This window comes from Palaemon carinicauda, chromosome 9, assembly GCF_036898095.1.
Source record: "Palaemon carinicauda isolate YSFRI2023 chromosome 9, ASM3689809v2, whole genome shotgun sequence".
NCBI classification, from domain to species: domain Eukaryota; kingdom Metazoa; phylum Arthropoda; class Malacostraca; order Decapoda; family Palaemonidae; genus Palaemon; species Palaemon carinicauda.
The window spans coordinates 58,763,643-58,783,755 of NC_090733.1; the positions used below are offsets into that span (position 1 = coordinate 58,763,643).

General features: G+C 40.9%; 1 protein-coding gene across 1 annotated transcript in view; it reads right to left on the reverse strand.

The window, feature by feature from the left end:
• The window catches only part of LOC137646437 (sortilin-related receptor-like), a 248,303-nt gene that overhangs the window by 108,314 nt on the left and 119,876 nt on the right, over positions 1–20,113 (reverse strand). The window contains exon 11 of the mRNA XM_068379537.1: positions 19,279–19,478. Within this exon, the coding sequence (XP_068235638.1) occupies positions 19,279–19,478 (200 nt within the window). The remainder of the gene's footprint in view (positions 1–19,278; positions 19,479–20,113) is intronic.

Sequence of the window (20,113 nt, forward strand, 5' to 3'; positions counted from 1 at the left end):
CAAACAGTCTCATAGTTTGTATATATTGATGAATCAATATCAGTGTCTCTTATATCTATTGTTTGTGAGCATACAACTACATGAAGAATACTTATTTTAGTAAGTTAAAGAACTATGGCATTTATACATGCAATTGTCGGGCGAATTCGGACGCACTACATCCTAATAGACATTTATTCCTAATAAATGACTAAATGAGTTAACCAGTAAAACGAATGTAGTATGACAATGGAATTTTACACGTAACGAATACAGAGACTATATTTCTTTCTTGAAAGGAAAGAAATGATGAGTGCAACTCTCAGATTGAAGAAAAAATTTTTATGTAGTAAAATTTCTTTTCATGATCTCTGTACCGGTTACATCCTATCAACAATGTGTACTACGTACACACGGCACTAGTGCTATCTGTATAATTCCACACCTGGGATTATGAACAGAATTAGTGTCACCATGGCAACACTTATATGAAGGAGGTCACCCTAAAAGTGGTGACCCCTTCTCCCTTTAATTGACAGTCCCAGTCAATTAGCTGTTCATCGCAGAATTAGACGGCAGGTTTTAAAACACTACCTGCCGCCACCACATAATGCTTCAGTTCATGGACCTGCTTAGCATAGTGTTTGTAGAACACTCTGGATGATTTCCATCCAGTATATAAGTTGCTCGAAGTCCATATACTGAAAAAAGTTCAGTGATGAAGCAATTTTTCTCGGATCATGACCTGCGTGAGTACTGTCAGGATCCGCTCTACAAATAAAGTAGGTGAGCTTCGCCCTCAGTTGTGTTAGGGATAAGTTTGATCCAGAGGTTTCTCCTTTAAAGAACTGTCCTCCCCTGAAGTCTGAAGTTCTACAAAGATAGACCTTTAGACACTACAGGATATAGAGAGACATCTTCCTTCAGAGGGCAGATTCTCCAGGGACCCCACCTCTTAGTGGGTAGCTGGTTCTTAGCAAGGAAGGTTGGATCTGGGAAAAGATTCAGTTCTCCCACTTATGTGAACTGAATGTGGCCCTCGTCCCTAGATAGGGCCACTATTTCACTAACTCTAGCCCCGGAGGCTATAGCGAACAGAAAAATAACCTTTTGGGTTATATCCTTAAGGGAACAATCTTCATTGTTCACCGATGAGGCATAATGTAGGACCTTGTCCAAAGACCAAGAGATGGGCTTTGGTGGTGCTGCAGGCCTAAGCCTTACACATGCCTTTGGAATCTTATTAAAGATTTCATTCGCCAGATCCACTTGAAAGGCATATAGGAGAGGCCTAGTCAAGGCTGACTTGCACGTATTTATCGTGTTGGCCGCCAGACCTTGATTAAGAAGGTGGACAAAGAAGGACAGACATAAGTTCATTGAAATTTCTTTCGGTCCTTTTGCTTTCACAAACGCAACCCACTTTTTTCACTAAGACTCATATTGTCTTCTAGTTGACTTAGACTTGTATTCTTCTAAGAATTCTATATTGCCTTCTGAGATCCCAAATCTTTTTCGAACCGCTGGGGTAAGAAAATCATGAAATGAAGGGTTCGGGTTCTCTGTGATAAAACGAAGGCAATTAATTCCTGAACCTTCTGAAATAGATCTAGGTTCAGAACTAGGGCCAGCCTCAGCTTCAGTTCCTTCATTAAGGAGGACAGATTGCTCTTGGGCTATTTGGGAGCCAAAAGAGCTACTCCCCTTTAGAAGTATCTGAGCCTGTTGAGGACCTTCAGCAGGTGATTGGATGAGATGAACAGGTACACCTGAGTCCATCCCTTCCATACTAGAGACTTGCTGTCTATCAACCCCACTAGAGGATCCTCGTATGGGGCTACATATTGAGGTAGTTTCTTGAAGACGCTCGTGATGAAGAGGTCGATATGCAGTTCCGGGACTTGTTCCCATCTGGGAGGGAATAGGTCTGAGTCCATGGACCATTCCAACTCTTATCGGCTTGAATCGAAATAGAGCATCCACTGTCACATTGTGGATCAATTGTATATGAACTGCTGACAGGTGCCATCCCTTTAAGAAAGGGATGGTTAATTTCACTTAGACTGTATGAGATGTTCTTTAGCATTATCGATTGTGACGTCTCATTATCGCTTTGGTGTCCCAGATCAGTCGTAGGAAGTCTGATCTGTGTGGAGAGAGCTTCCCCACTCGTGATAGGACCAGCATAGTCTTGGGACTTTCGTGCTTTTACTTTTGTTAGAGAAGCGATTAAAGAGGGACCGATATTGGTCTTTTTTTATCTCTTCAAGCGTTTGATGCTTATTTTCTCCAGGCTCTTAACGCATCTTTCCGCTGTGCTCTTAGCACTAGGTCTGTCACTATTGCGAACTGGGGAGAGTTCAGCGCTTCTACCTGTTAGCGTCTTGGAAATCTGACTGATTACCCGAGTCTCTTGACAGACTTTGTGATCTCCTTTTATATTCCCAAGGGAAAGGAGAGTTGATGTGACCACGGGCTTCAATGGTTTTTCAGCCATTGAAACCCTTGAGCTGGAGAGAGTCAAGACTTCTAGAAGCTTTTTTTGCATCCATGATGTCCCGGGAACCGGGTCATTTCCTTGGATGCACATAGACCAGCCACTTCGGGTGCTGCCCACCCCAGCCTCTCGTCCAGGTACAGTGTTGCCTGAACCACTTCTAGGCTTGGTTTTTACGTGACTAAGTCTGCCAATCCTATGAAGATATTTAGGACTGTGTCTAGTCCGACACGTCTTTCCTAGGATGTATGTTACTATCTGTAACTTGAATTCTAGATAGGAGGGAAGGGGGTAATTGACTGGAAGTTGCCACAGGACACCTTTCAGGTCTTACAAGACTACGAACACCCCTTTTTGGAACAAGGTCCATATGTTCAGAAAGATTAACATTCTGAACTTGCTGTTTTCTATGAACTTGTTGAGTGGCGACAAGTTCAGAATGACTCAGAGATTTCTTGAGTCCTTCTCGTGAACACAAAACAGCCTCCCCTGGAACTCGATGGACTATAATTTTCTTACCACCTGTATGCTCTAGAGCTCTCAGGTATACTCCTCCAGGAGAGTTTTGGATTGTAGGAGAAGGTAAGGAAATGATGGTGGAGACATTTCTGTTTCCCATCATAGTCCCATCTTGAATAGGCCTTGGACCTAAGGATCGAAGGTCCGACGATCCTGACGGAACGTCCCTCCTAGCAGAAGCATCATCTTGCTTCAAATAGTCAGTAGGTTTAAACTTTTGACCACCTGCCTGTGGCACCGTGGTCACTGGAATTGTGGGATGTTGTTGAGCAGCCCGGATATTTCCAGCATTTCCCGTCTTCTTTTTAGGTTGGGGACCCACAACCATGGAAGATTTTCTCTTTGAAAGGATGCCCCACTTTTGGAGAACACTTATGTTCTCCATGGTGGCGCTCTTAATCACTTTCCAAACTACCTCGTGTGAGAAGAGGTCTTTACCCCAGATGTTGGAAGATATTAGCTTCCTTGTTTCGTGTTTCACTGTTGCAGTAACAAACACAAACTCTCTACATGCTCTCCTAGCCTTCATAAAGGCGTAAAGGTCCTTCTCTAAGGTAGCCATATGCATTTTGGCTAGGACCATGAGCATGTCTGGGGTATTTTGGTAGGTTGAATACAACTCTATGTAGTTTTGTAGAGAAAGGGAGGCTACAAGTCTCCCCTTTGTCTCTTGTTCATTATACAAGAGCAACTCAGATAGTTTAGGGAGACGTTCATTAAATTGTCGACTGGCGACATCCGCATCTAATCTTCCTACTGAGAAAGTTAAATGGACTTCCTTCCAGTCCTTTTCCTGTCTGGGAAAGGCTGGTGACAGAGGCTTGCACTCCTCGAGTGCAGGACATGGCTTACCCGCTTCCAATGCTTTGGCAACAGATGTAAATGCCTTCCCCATAAAGGGGAATGAGATTGAAGCAGGAGCAAGAAAGGAAAGGAAGGGTGTCTGTTATCCAGTGAGAATACCTTCGACTCTGAATAACCCGCCATTTTCAGGCTACTTGATAGGATAGCCTGTGGCTTATCATGGTCGAGAATCATGACCTCCTTTGATCCCGTTCCTTTTCTTGACTTTGGTTCATACCTCAGTCGAACAAAACAATTAGGGAAAGCATCAAATCTTGGCCAAAACTGAATTTTGTCCAAAGGAACAGCACCCATTCTCTCCGAGATGTGCAGTTTGCCATTTAAAATCAGCATCAACTCCGCAAACTTCCAGGGACTGGTTTTGGAGCATGCTGGTAGGTCTTGATCCATGGGTCGTTTGAATGACCCTTGGGAAGCGACAAGAGGAGCTTTGCGAGGCTCTATCTTGTGTTTTACTTCCTGCTTTTCGTTTTGTTTAAGAAAGCTCTCTATTTGATTATTCACTTGGATACATAATTCCATTCTATCTAATAGAGGGGTAGAAGACGAAGATGTCGACGTCGATGGCTCTAGAGCCGGCATAGGCGGGGGAAATTCCGACACGACATTTTCCTCATCTACCCTGGGGCACTTTTTGCCCTCCTTCCCAAAGGCTATCTGGCCGTCAGGGGATGTAGTTGGTGCCTAAGACACCACTATTTCCTTACTTGCTTACGGAAATAGTAGCTTACGCATCCTATCATTGGGTAGGTAAGGTCCCGGAGAGATTTTCTGGAAGCCTCTCAGCCAGTTGCGTAATTTGTATCCCTAGTCTCTGTAGAATTGGGATTCTCGAAACATACGAACATTAATGTCCGACATATATTGCAAACCTGCGGGTTCCAATAATGTAGGGATCCGGAAATAATATTGCAGGGGGCATGAAACCTGCAATTATTATGACCATAAGAATACTTACTCTTGGCCTTGCAGAAGACTGCGGCACAAGGTATCTGGTGTTCCTCCTGTAAAGAAAGGAAAACAGAATGAGTATATAAAGGATTATCTCCCTGATAATCAATATGCAAAGGTCAATTTTGACAGAATAGCTTAGGATAGTAAGCTATAGAGGGATAGTAGGAGACACATACTTGTGTACCCCCTTGCAAGCAAATGCTGTTACCTCCCCTCGGTATTATCTATATGGAGATTCCTCTATCAAGGAATTCCAACTAGAAGGGCTCTTACCCCTAAGGGTAGAGAAGTACTAATTTACTGTCATGTCCGACATATATTGCAAACCTGCGGGTTCCAATAATGCAGGGATCCGGTAATAATATTGCAGGGGGCATGAAACCTGCAATTATTATGACCGTAAGAATACTTACTCTTGGCCTTGCAGAAGACTGCGGCACAAGGTATCTGGTGTTCCTCCTGTAAAGAAAGGAAAACAGAATGAGTATATAAAGGATTATCTCCCTGATAATCAATATGCAAAGGTCATTTATGACAGAATAGCTTAGGATAGTAAGCTATAGAGGGATAGTAGGAGACACATACTTGTGTACCCCCTGCAAGCAAATGCTGTTACCTCCCCTCGGTATTAACTATATGGAGATTCCTCTATCAAGGAATTCCAACTAGAAGGGCTCTTACCCCTAGGGGTAGAGAAGTACTAATTCACTGTCCCTTTTTATTGTTAATACTGTGGGGTCAGGATTACCGATTCTAAATCAGAATATTGAAGAAACACTATTCTTTCAATATAGGAGCGGTACCAGCAGAATGCTCGCATAAGGGTACCCAAGGTATGTTAGAAATTACTATTGTATAATGGTACTGTAGTTTTCTATTTGCAGTATGTCTATATTGCAAATTACTGTTACTGTACAATTATATATTATAGTTCAGTCAGTATGCTGCCTTTGACAGCACGGTCCAGCTGGCTTGACGCCAGCTGGACTAGGGAAAATAAAGACATATATTTGTGTATCCCACTCAGCCTATTTGCCGTAGCCTTCCTTACAATATTAAATTATAGTGTGTCCTGATCAGGGAGACTCAAGGGTAAAGGCTCTACCCTTTAAGGGTTAGGAGTATATCACCCCTACCTTGATGATACTTAATATTGTAGGGTAATCCAAATACTGATTTCTAATCAGGATATTGAAGAAATTATATTCATTCAATATGTGATTGGGTTCAGCGGATACTTGTGTAGGGATACCCAAGATATATTGGAAATAACTACTAGTATAATATATATAGTAGTTTTCTATCTGCAGTATATTCTATACTGCAGATATAATGGCTACCTGTATAACATATACTGTAGTTCAGCCGGCATGTTGCCGCCATATCCAGCATGCTAGCTAGAGAGAGAGAGAGAGATAGCATGGAGTAAAGACTACTCCTTACTGTGTATGTATACAGTAATTAAGGATGTAAAAGTCTAATTTTACTGCCTTTCTCCAGAAAGAAGGTTCTAATGGAGGGGGAGAATGTACCATTCACGCTTCCATCCAGCTACAGTACTATTGCCGAAGAGGTACCGGCGATACACTGCCGGCAGGCTAGTCTCCGGCAGTACCAGTACAGTCGGCGTGCTGTCATCTGAGTCAGCACTTATCTGTGCCGGCCTGGCCGGCGGTATTCCGGCAACAGAAACTGTGGTTAGTAGTCCAAGGGAGAACTGAAGAACCTTGGTGACAGAAGGGATTTCCCACTCACATCCATCATGGCTGCCGGCGGTCGTCAGCTACCGGCAGAGACCATAGTTGCCGATAGATGATGTGGCTACCGGCAGTATGCATTGCCGCCAGCCGCCATCATGACAGCCTGCAGTTGAAAGACATATGATTACTGACATTCAACATGGCTGCCGACAGTTGTAATGGCTGCCTGCAGCTAACATAGCCACCGGCAGCCAGACAGAGGTCTAGAGAGGGAGTCTGGCCGGCAACCCACCAGCAACGGTAAGGTTGCAGGATGCCGGCCCAATGAAATACAATGACTCGGCCATCAAAAGAGGACAGAGGGGTAGGGAACAAGGTCCTGTATAGCGTGTGGAAGGAACTGGCAAAAATGTCAGTCCTACCACCTCTTTAAAAGAAACTTTGTTTCAGTATCGGCAGTATCCTAGGCGACAGGAGAGTCTCGGTTCTCCAACCTAGAGACTGCCAATACAGTTAAGGGGATGGCGGCAGTGCCACCTCCTCTCAACAAGGGAGAAACAGAGTTCCAGTGCCACGCCATCCTAGGCAAAAGAAGAATACTACTCTTCAATCTAGGGGACTGCGGCACAGGACTAGTCTTCTAGCCGCAAGGAGAAGATGGTATCCTACCACTACTTCAAGTGCAGCTAGGGAGGGCTAGCCTCCAATGCCGGCAGCCTAGCCGGCAGGGGAATGATGTTTCCCTTCAATAACCACAGGTAACACGTCTCTTCAATTTGAAATTCAAAGTTATGCTGTCCTCTTGATACCATGAGGCAATGGGAAGGAGGGTGGTAATGTTTATGAACATCAGGTGTGCAAAAAAATAAGAAATTTTATTTTTAAAAATCTGTTAATATTTATGAACCTCCTCCTGAAGTTCATATTGCTGATTCCCACACACTGCTGGAAGTTGGATAACAGTGAAGGAAAGAGATAGGAATAACCCATTCACCCTGCCGGCAGGTCGCTGACACAAGACTAAATACTCTGAGATTCTGACTGAATCTCAAAATCTGCTGGTATACCACAACCAGCGGTTAAGGGAAGAGACAGGAAAAACCCTAGGCTAGTCATGTCTGAATAAAATTCATGGCACGACCACTAGGGTTGTAGCTTGAAGCTACACTTAGAGGGAAAAAGAGATTACCCTTAAATCTCCATGAAGACATGTAATGTTTCATATAATTCTAGGAGGTATCAGTCTCCACTTGAATTGAAAAACAATACACGAGGGTAACCGGGGAAATGTTTGAACGTATAATAAAACGCCTAGGTTAGGTTACCTAGGCGAGTCGAGATCTCGGTTACCTAAATCACCGAAACTGTAACTATACGATCGACGTGGAAAGGAAAATTATGCACATTATCAATATCTTTACAAGTATAATTGCCTAAATAGCTAGATAATTAAAATAATCAATTAAAGCTATTTAAAATTGTTAAGTCTTTCTGCTAACTAAATAACACACGCCTGGATATTGAAGTAAATAAGCTTCCCTGTATTCAGAACCCAAATAAATTTATTTTCTATTAGTGATGCAAGCAGATTGGTCTCTGAGTTTGCTAAGACGTCTCCCCATAATGGATGGCTGCTGTTTATATCTCCAGGATGAACAAATGGTTGAGCGAGTTGTTTTATCAACTCGGCCACATTATCATAAGAGCTACTGTCCTTAAAAGGCAAATAAAATTAACAAATGTTATATTTCCTATTAAGGTCTATTTGGACTAGTACTGTTTGTAGAGTAGTAAGCATAGTTAAGTATATTTGGGGAACATCACAGCAAACATAAAAGAGACTTCCACCATGACATGGTGTTTTGTAACAGACATATTCTCTAGGGAATGGAGTTAAAATATCTAGCATTGTCTCTTGTAGACAAGCATTTACTGTACAAGTGAATGGCCATGATTTAGGAGCTTCGGCTTTTCACAGTCTCCACATTCTATAATACCTACTTGCTTTTGCATTAGTTTACTAAATTTAAAGTAATTATATTCTTCTACCTTGTACGTTGCAATAATCCACATTAGTGACATGCTTTCTTTCTAATATAATACTTATTTTGGGATCAAAAGATTCACTCTGATACCAGTTACTAGGGCGATATATGTCCAAGTTTTCAGAGGCTACATTGCATACTGCTCTGGAAATCTCACAATTATAAACTTTTATCTTTGAAATTCCACATATTGCTTTAAAAGTTTTCTCATGGTTCCTAAAGCAGATTCATGGTTCCTATTTGTCACCATCTTTCAAATCTAAACTAATTTTGCTAATTTTACCATATAGTTTAAAAGTTATTCACAATGCTTCATAATGACAATTTATTGGAGCAATTTATTTGAAAGTCATTCATATATGTGGCAACGTATATGAAGGACTTTCAAATTCCTTACATTAGTGTCACTTTTCTGAGCATTGGAAAAGTGGTCCTTTTTAGTTCCTAGGTCATCAACAGAATTTTCCTTAACTGGATTATAGAGGTTGTCAATGTGTAATATGTTAATGCTATTCATTATATTTTTGGGAGTGGAGGAATAAAAATAAAAATGAGCAAAAATAAAAAATGTTTTAGGTAAAGATAGTTATAGACAGTCTGAAATTAATTCCTTCATCAATGACACCTGTGAGAGCAGACTCCCAAATGTCCACTTCCCACCCAACTACGATGGGATGGTATCACTATACTTAGAGTGGTTGAATCATTTCAAGAATACTATATTTAACACTATTTTAATCATAGTGGCAAGCAAGCTCGAGAGAATGCCGAGAGTCCTATCTATAATCTATAATACACCTACCCACACCTGGAATGCGAGGGACAAATTTCTTTATGAGATTTGTTCTGCATGCCAATATATGTACATACCGACACTCCTTTGGTCCAAAACATTATTGAATAGTTGACAAGGTCACCACAGCTACCACAACTGGTTTAAAAAAAACTCCAATACCAACAATATTATCCCCTCCAAAATATCTAGTGTAAAGGGGAAGAAAGGTTGGACACTAATGTGGGAGACAGTTGATAAACTATGAAGGAGGATAATGTAGTACGAAAATTAAAATAATGAATAGAAAAAGTATGAAAGAAATTTTGAGTCAAAGGTATCATTTCGATCAAGGATTATCGTTTGGAGACAAGCTACACACCATAATTTTAAATAGCTTTTGTAAGCAATCTGAAGTCCTGTATTTCAAACCCTATTTTCAGATAGTTTGCTAAAAGAAATCTGGACCAGGTTAGCAAATCTTAACAATGATATATTGCTTTTAATTAAATTTATCCTATCTCTTTCCTTCACTGTTATCCAACTTCCAGCAGTGTGTGGGAATCAGCAATATGAACTTCAGGAGGAGGTTCATAAATATTAACAGATGTTTTAAAATAAAATTCCTTATTATTTGCACACCTGATGTTCATAAACATTACCACCCTCCTTCCCATTGCCTCATGGTATCAAGAGGACAGCATAACTTTGAATTTCAAATTGAAGAGACGTGTTACCTGTGGTTATTGAAGGGAAACAATGCAAAAATAATAAAATCTTAAAATATTTTACAAGTAAATGTTGGTTAAATAGTGCTTTTGAAGAAGCAGCAATGTGAACATGTGGGCATAGAAATGAATTTTATAATCAAAATTCTTGTTTTTGCAACATTTCCTGTACTATGCTAAAATGTTACTAGCACAATCTGCCACTGTGATATTATTGTAAGATTAATTTTATTATTATTACTAGCTAAGCTACAACCCTAATTTGAAATGCAGGGTGCTACATGACATATAACAGCTTCAACAGGAAAAATAGTCCAGTGAAAACAGGAAACAGATAAGAGAACTCTAAGCTATGCCAGAGGAAGAACATGGTACATAGGCTATGGTACTATCCATGACTAGAGAACAAGGGTTTGATTTTGGAGTGGCCTTCTCCTAGAAGAGCTGCTAACCATAGTCTCTTCTACACTTACCTTACCATAGTCCTTTTACTCTTACCACGTGGAAAGTAGCCACTGAAAAATCATGGTGCTGTAGTTGACCCCTTGAGTGAAGAATATTTCAGTCATCCTAGTATTGTTAGGTATATGAGGAAAGAGAAGAATGTGTAAAGAATAGGCCAGACTCTTCAGTGTATGTGTAGGGAAAGGAAAAATGAGCTGTCAGAGCAATGTAAATAAGTCCAGTTCCCACATTCCATCCCCTGAATGTAGATCTGGGGTTGTTGAATCCCTTAATAGAGATTTATCTAAAATTAGTGCAGGGTGCAAATTATGGGATATGAAGTTGAATCCTAATACAACTCAAACTATGATTGTAAGTAAGTCAAAGACGGTGGCTCCTCAACATCCGGATCTCAGTATTGATAATGTTTCTTTAAATTTGTATGACACTTTTAAAATTTTAGGTGTGATTCTCGACGGCAAATTTACTTTTGAGAAACACATTAGGTCTGTGTCTTCTTCAATTGCACAAAAAATTGGCTTATTGAGAAAGTCTTACAAGATTTTTTATGATCAATCTATTCTCAAGAAGTATTTTAATTCTTTCATTCTACCTTGTTTTGAGTATTGTTCTCATGTCTGGTCTTCGGCTGCTGATTCTCATCTTAATTTGTTGGACAAAAACTTATGGTTTATTGAATTTCTTATTCCTGATCTAGGTATTAATCTTTGGCACTGTCGTTCAATTAGTTCATTATGCATGTTGCATAAGATTTTTCATAACTCTGACCATCCTTTACATTCAGATCTCCCTGGACAATTCTATCCTGTTCGTAATACTATGCAGGCAGTTAATTCTAATAGCCAGGCCTTCTCCATCATGAGGCTCAATACTACACAGTATTCTAGAAGTTTTATTCCAGCAGTTACCAAATTGTGGAATGATCTTCCTAAACGGGTAGTTGAATCAGTAGAACTTCAAAGGTTCAAAAGTTGGAGCAAATGTTTTTATGTTGAACAGGCTGACATGAGTCTTTTTATTGTTTATATATGACATATCTGTTTTTGACGTTAATAGTTTATATAGGACATATCTGTTTTGACGCTGTTACTGTTTTTAGAATGATATACAGTGGTACCTCTACATACGATCTTAATTCGTTCCAGAAACTGCTTCGTATGTTAAAACAATCGTATGTTGGGAGCAAATATTCCCATAAGAATACACTGTAATTTGTATAATTCGTTCCACACCCCAAAAACCTATATTAACTCCTTAATAAATTACTACATATAATTACACATAACAATAACATAACTGCATAAAATGAAAGAAGCATGTAAAAAAGATAATTATAGAGAAATAATAAATAAAAAATGTGTTTTATTGCCACTTTACCTTAGAGACAGGCCAACGCAGGTGTAGGATTTGCTACGCCAGGAGGAGACGGACGATCGGCGAGAAGGTAGACATGGTGTTAACATGTTCTTTAAATAAATACTCTCTCTCTCTCTCTCTCTCTCTCTCTTTGTTCTTCTTCACTGTTAGTGTTAGAGACGTCTATTAATTTTTTCTAAGAGAGAGAGAGAGAGAGAGAGAGAGAGAGAGAGAGAGAGAGAGAGAGAGAGAGAGAGAGAGAGAAAGAGAGAGATTAAACAAAAATGTGTTGTGTACATATGATTTTTAACAGCGTCAATGAGTTGAAAGACAAATGTAACTAAAAAAACAATATCAGCGAATCTGAATTCCTTTATTAACTAAAACAAATATTGATACAAACACACTTGTGTGCGTATGCGCAAACACATACACACGCAGGGGGAGACACGATCGGCGAGGAGGTAGAGATGATGACTGCGATAATGTACCGTAACTTACACTACGAAAACTTTAATCTAACTTAGCTTATTTATATTTTTTTTATTTTTATATATCATATTTTTTACATTTTTTTTCTTTTGATTTTTAATTTTCATCACTTTCAGTGACGAGTTACGGTACGTTATCGCAGTCACCATCTCTACCTCCTCCCCTCCCGTCTGTCTCTTACTGCGTAGCAATTCTTGCACCTGTGTGTGTGTTTGCGCATACGCACACAAGTGTGTTTGTATCAATATTTGTTTTAGTTAATAAAGGAATTCAGATTAGCTGTTATTACTCTCTTAGTTACATTTAATTGTTTTTCAACTCGTTGACGCTGTTAAAAATCATATGTACTGTAAACACATTTTTTTTTAATCTCTCTCTCTCTCTCTCTCTCTCTCTCTCTCTCTCTCTCTCTCTCTCTCGGAAAAAAATAGACGTCTCTAACACTATAACAGCGAAGAAGAACGAGAGAGAGAGAGAGAATTTTATTCATCATGTTAATGCAATGTTTAGAGAGAAACACAAAAAGAGAGAAGACTTTTTAAAAGAGCTTGTTAATGCTATCTTGGTCTTCTTTGCTTCACTTTTTTCTTTCTTTCTGTTCATCACGCTGGCCCTTCTCACAAATGATCGTTACCAACAATCTCTTTGTCCTTTACCCCTATCAACAAAAGGCGTTCTATCTCTTCCAGGGTATTGCTACTATGTCTTGTAATAATGGTGATCCCCTTCGATGGTTTATCTGCTTTAATGGCTGCTTTCTGCTTGATGATCCTCGAGATCATAGGCCTATTCCGGCCATATTGTTTAGCCGTATCACTCACATGCACACTGCTCTCATGTTTTTCTATAATTTCTTGCTTCAATTCTAATGAAAGAATTGCCTTCTTCCTTTTCTCACCACTACCTGTACTGAAACTTAGCTTCTTAGGCACCATGATTATAGGTAAAATCAAAAAGGAAATGTGAGAAAAGGAAGAAAATAAGCACTGTTAATAACAGACCAAACAGAGGACAACCACATGATACACACAAGAAAAGAGAACATAGCACTCGACGCTCAATGGCGTCCCTCTTACGTGCTGCCATCTACCGGCGTAAACAAGATCTACATCGTATGTTGGAGCATTACTTCGGGTGTCGAGACAGAAATTTGGTCGAATTTTACTTCGTATGTTGGAAAATTTGTATGTTAGGACAATCGTATGTAGAGGTTCCACTGTATTGTTAATTTATTTTCAGCATTTATTTATTTCCTTATTTCCTTTCCTCACTGGGCTATTTTTCCCCGTTGGAGCCCTTGGTCTTATAGCATCTTGTTTTCCCAACTAGGGTTGTAGCTTGGCTAGTAATAATAATAATAATAATAATAATAATAATATTAATAACTAGAATCTTCCCAGTGATTATACTATAACGAACCTTCAACATTCTTTTTTTAATACAGAAAAACAAACATCATCACAACAGTTCTTTGCTCATCCTATATGTACTAAACTGTGTGAGTGAGCAGTTATTTTGTAATTGAAAGGTGAAGTGAATGTAACTGAACTTTATTGAACAGACATTGAGCTAAGATACTAGGACTTACGAGCAAGAATGTTACAAGAACTCCAAATAAATTAAACATGAGCTATAAGACTTACACAGATTGCTTTATTAACTGTGCAATGAAGAGCGAGTAAAAAGATAAAAACGCAAAACCGTTAAGTGTACCAGCGTGTATGAAACACGTGCGGTACATGACTTCCCCCTAAAAATGACGTACACGTGAAATAGGGAGCCCTGCTAGAGAAGTTTAATGTAGCGGGTCATCAGGCAAGATATATGCAGGTTTTAGGTGATCAATGGTGACCCAGTCTTTTTTGCCACGAATGTTGATTAAGAAAACCTTCAGCATACGCCGGATCACCAAGAGAGGGCCCATGTAAGGTGGCGTTAGCAGCGGCTTGCTAGCGTTGTTACGCAGAAAAATGTGCGTTACCAATTGCTGATCTGTCAGTGTGTGTTGCTTCGCTGAGGGCTTGTAAGTCTGGCGGCAAGGAATAAATTTTTCCACAACATGACGTAGGTGCTGGAGATTATTGGAGGTGATTGCAGATGGAAAAAATTCAGCAAGAACGAACAACAAATATAATATATCTCATATAACATCTCATTTCAGCTGCCGAGACATCCAGGGCATCTTTAGGTGTGGTTCCTGGTCCCAGGAGGACCCAGAGAAGCTAAGTAAACCAGTTGGAGTCATTGTAACGGGACATCAAAGCTGCTTTGAGGGTGCGATGAAAACGTTCAACCATTCTGTTGGCACCAAGGTTGTAGGCGGTTAATTGATGTTGGGTGATACTCAAGAGATTTGCTAACGATGTTCAAAATTGAAAGGGGAAGGTGGTACCACTGCCAGAAGTAATATGCTCAGAGATACCAAACCTCACTATCCACCCTGAAAGTAAAGCACATTTACATGAAGCAAATATTGCAGTTTCCATGAGAATGGCTTCAGGCAAATGAGTAGAGCGATCAATGACAGTAAACACATAACGATGTCCTTGTGATGTGGTTAGGGGACCTACTACGTCGACGTGAATGTGGGCAAAATGATGCTGAGGTTAAGGAAAGGTGCCCACTCCTGAATCCTTGTGTTGATATACTTTTGAGGCTTGGCATGAAATACATGCACAGACCTAATCCTTAGCATTCTTAGTAATGCCTTGCCGAATGAACTTCATCTTCAATAGCGGTACAGTGGATCGGTGCGAAAGGACATGAATGAAAAACACCTGTCAGTGCATGGGAGCAGGTATTCATGGTCTTGGTCTACCAGTACCGACATCATACAGAAAGGTGGTGTTGGAGTCGTCGAGCAGGACGTCTTCCCAACAGAGGGATGTGCAGGATGTCCTACATGCTTGGTACTCTGGATCTTTTTGTTAGGCTTCTGCCAAGGCATCGTAATCTAATCCCAGGTGAATGGCGGCCAATGTGTTTCTGGAGAGGGTGTTGGCAACAGGATTCATTTTTCCATGAACGTGTTGAAGGGTACAATTGTATTCAGGCTCGGCAGAGAGATGTCGGCGTTGGTGGGCGGACCAAGCATCAGACTGTCGGGTGAAGGCGTGCACAAGAGTCATGTGGTACCTGCAAATGACAAAGTAGGTACCTTCTATGAAGTGGCAAAAGTGACAAACAACCAAATGCAGCGCCAGCAATTTGCAGTCAAAGGTAGAGTAGCTGGATTCCGCCTTAAATAGTTTTCCATTATAGATGGTCAATGGGTGGGGCAAGCTGTTGACCACCTCATCGAGAACACCAATACCGATGTCGCTGGCATCAGTGGAGGGAAGGAGAGGGGAATATGGCATGGGAAAATTGAGAGCAGCAGAGGTTGATAGGCCATTTTTTGCATTGCAGAAGGCCACTTCTTGAAGAGGACCCCACTTCAATTCTTTTGACTTGCCCTTGAGGGAGGCATAGAGGGGGGGGGGGTTAAAGAGTAGCGGCTATGGCTGGCAGGAAACGGTGATAATAGTTGATCATTCTCAAGAATTCTTGCAATGCTTCAACTATCGAGGGTGTGGGGAAGTTCTGAATGGCTACTACCTTCTCAGGGAGGGGGTGGACTGCTTAAGGAGTGATGTGATGCCTTAAGAACGATGCTTCGTTGGCACACTTGTAGCACCAGACTACAAGGTCGTTCTATTGTCGACGGTCAATAATGATGAATAGGTGATTGAGGTGTTCCTCTTTGGAGTAAGAGATCACAAGTATGTTGTCCACTCAACATACACAGAAGGGGAGATACTTTAAGAGGCCACCCATGAGGTGCTGAAAAGTGGGCCCAGCATTTTGAAGGCCAAAACTGGAGTAATTGAAGGTGTATGTACCGAAAGGGTGGTGATGGCGGTCTTGGGGATGTCTTCTGAGGTCATAGGCACCTGATAATATCCCTTCAGGAGGTCGAGTGTGAAGAAAACCTCAGCTTTCAGCAAGTAAGAGGTAACGTCGATGATGTTTGGGAGGGGGTAGTGATCGGGTTCTGTCTGCATATTCAGGTGCCTGTAATCCCCACATAGACGCAAGGAGCCATCTTTCTTCAGGACGATATGTAAGGGCGACGACCATGGGCTTGAGGCCTTTTGGCAAAGGCCCATTACTTCCATTTCGGTAAATGTTTGTATAATGGCTGGGAAACGATCAGGTGCCAGACGCCGGAATCTGGCGAACACTGAGGACCCAGTCACCTGGGTGTGGTGATAAATAATGTGTTTGGAGGGGACAGTGGGCGTTTGATGATATTCTGGACGGAAGACTTCTCAGAGAGGAGGAACTGGATAGTCTCCGGGCGCGAAGATGCAGCAAAGCTATGGCTTTGTGATAGATGTTTAAAGGTGGTTGTTAGAGTGGATCGTGTTGTGGAGGAAGTTCACTCGGGATCTCCTATGGGAGTTGCAGACAAGTCAGTCAGAGTGGGCAGGTTGAAGAGGTGTCTATGAGTAAGAGTCTGCGTTGACTAACCGTTGGTGAGTTACATCAAATAGCTGGTGGTTATGTGAGAGGAAATCCGCACCGATGAATGGCAACGTTACGTCAGCAATGAGAAGCTTCCAGTGATATTTGTGTTTCTCAAACAATAATGTGAGGTTCTCATACCCGCAGGTGGGTATCGCAGATCCATTGGCAGATTTAGACAGGCTACGTCGTGTCCTGAAGAGTGACCTTAGGAGAAAAGAACAGCAAGTACCCGTGTCTACCAAAAATCACATGCCCATACCTGCATCATGTAAAAGGAAGAAATTAATGACAGGAGGCCACCACAAGCCTACTTACAAGATTTTTGGCCACTGACAACGGTTAGCATATTTCTTCACAGCAGCCCCGAATCTGGAGTGGTAGTAGCATAACTATGGCCAAAGGTTGTCAGTAAGTGGCTTTAGAGGTCGTTGGTTGGGGTGTGAGAGAATGGTGGATGATGGGCGGCTTTGTCGCCACTCGGGAAAGTCATTGGGTGGCCGTCTGTATCCTCTACCACATTCACATCAGCTTCAGTAGATGTTGAATAGTTGCCCTCTTCGTCAGGAGTGGGGGCATAGAAGGGGGTCTTCAAGGTGGTGAAGTGGCTGTCTATAAGGGTGTTAACTTTGGCCATCAGGTCCTCCAGTAGCAAAATATTGACATTGGGTATGACAGCAAGTACAGGTTCATGTAACCGTTGTATCCAAAGGACACGAAGTAGGTTTACCTCCCGAGGAGAACCATCTATGGCAAGTTGCTGACAAACGATACTTAGTCATTTTCCTGAGGGTGAGCAAAGCCTTTTGGTCCCCCACCGGCTGTTGTGAGAGCTGAAAAGGTTTAAGTATGCGGGCCGCTGGCAATGGAGAGTACTGTACTGCTTATGGAGGTATGTTTTGAGGGCGTCGTATGCTATTAGGGTGGTATTGCTTGCAAAGCCAATCAGAGATTTCCGGGAGAGCACCTTCAGGGATCGCCGCAAGGACATAGTCTGCTTTGGTGCTTGAGCGAGTCACACCCACCTTTGATGCAGAACTGGGCACATGCTCACTGGAACCTGTAGAATGCCTTTATAGGTAGTATGTTGGCCAGGGCACCAGCCGCCCGTTGAGATACTACCGCTAGAGAGTTAGGGGGTCCTTTGACTGGCCAGACAGTACCATATTGGATCCTTCTCTCTGGTTACGGTTCTTTCCCTTTGCCTACACAGACACCGAATAGTCTGGCCTATTCTTTACAGATTCTCCTCTGTCCTCATAAACCTGACAACACTGAGATTACTAAACAATTCTTCTTCACCCAAGGGGTTAACTACGGCAATGTAATTGTTCAGTGGCTACTTTCCTCTTGGTAAGGGTAGAAGAGACTCTTTAGCTATGGTAAGCAGCTCTTCTAGGAGAAGGACACTCCAAAATCAAACCATTGTTCTCTAGTCTTGGGTAGTGCTATAGCCTCTGTACCATGGCCTTCCACTGTCTTGGGTTAGAGTTCTCTTGCTTGAGGGTACACTCAGGCACACTGTTGTATCTAGTTTCTCTTTCTCTTGTTTTGTTGAAGTTTTTATTGTTTATATAGGAAATATTTATTTTAATGTTGTTATTATTCTTAAAATGTTTTATTTTTCCTTGTTTCCTTTCCTCACTGAGCTATTTTCCCTGTTGGGGCCCCTGGGCTTATAGCATCCTGCTTTTCCAACTAGGGTTGTAGCTTAGCATTTAATAATAATAATAATAATACTGGCGAAAGGCATTAATTTCATGGGAGTAGCGTTGATATGAGAGTCAGGGTCGGAGGATAGAGCCATCAAGCAGTAAGACACAGCAGTGAGAAGGAAAGCGGGAGGGAGTTGGTCACTCCGCTTGTCACTAATGTGGGAGTGAGCAGTCAGGTTATAAATGAGAGGCATGGTGAAGGCAGCTGAACTATATTGAACAGACATCGAACTTACATAGCAGGACTTAAATCACAAAAATTCAAACAAAATCAAACAGGAGCTATCACGCTTCCACAGGATGGTTTATTAACAGTGCAGAGAAGAGTGAGTGATAAGATAAAAAGGCAAAACTATTACAGTGTATGAGTTTATGAAACACGTGCGGTACAAAACCTTACCAGATACTGTATATTCATCAAAATATTGAAATGCTAGTTGAAAACATTACCCCATGAGTTACAAATCTATATGATTTGCAATATCAATTTAATTACAGTACATGTAAATCATGACCAATCTTAGAAATTTACCATGGAGATTCAAATTTTGTGGCCTGCCTCACATCATTATAAATGAAAAAAATACTAACAGCATCATTGAACTACTGTCATAAATTTACTGCTTCATGAAATTTATCAAAACCTGGAATTACAAAAAAAATTCAATTGAGGCTAAAAATCTTACCTTCAGGTCATAGGCTGGTTCGTCCCAGGTTAACTTGACAGTTGTTGCAGTATCTTTCATCACTTCCCTATGAAGTCCCTTGACTGGTGTTAATGCACTGCCAGATGTAGTAATAGCAATAGGGTTTGCTGGCCCTAGCAAGTTATTCTTGGCTGCCCTAACCTTGAACATGTACTTCAAAGAAGGTGCCAAATTGGTTACTGAAAATAATAGTATTCACTGTTGAATATATTAACAATTACAAAAAATAATAAAACTCCCAAACTCTATTCCTAATATGTTAAGGACGGAATTTAGATAAGTCATTACCTAAAAAATAAAACTTCAGTCTCACATGAATTTTGACGATTCTGATTTTTTGTAGAAGACTAAGTTTTATTGTAAACGTTCATCTCTAATGTTGCTTTTTATTTTACATTGTGTCAGAATTATAAAATGGAGCATAAATTGTACCTACACTTTCATTACTGAGCAGAAGATTGGTAACGACTCAGACTAACAAAATGCCATATGTGAAATGGAAATTCATGTTTGTGATGAAGTTCTTGGTATAATATATAAAGCATAACACTGTCACATTTCTCTCGTCTACCCTAGGACTTAGTAAAATATTTGTACTCTGCTCATACAACTACAAAGCAGCAAACCAGTTTTCTTCATTCTAAGATGCTAAATAATGAACACGGAAGTGCAGAAAATTAACATATGGTCAAGTTCAACTAAGAAAGGGCAAATGGGTATGTAAAAAAAATTTTATATTGCAAGACACTGTGAATTAATGAACAATTTAAACCAGGAAAACAACCATATGAAGACTAACCAATCAATTGGGATG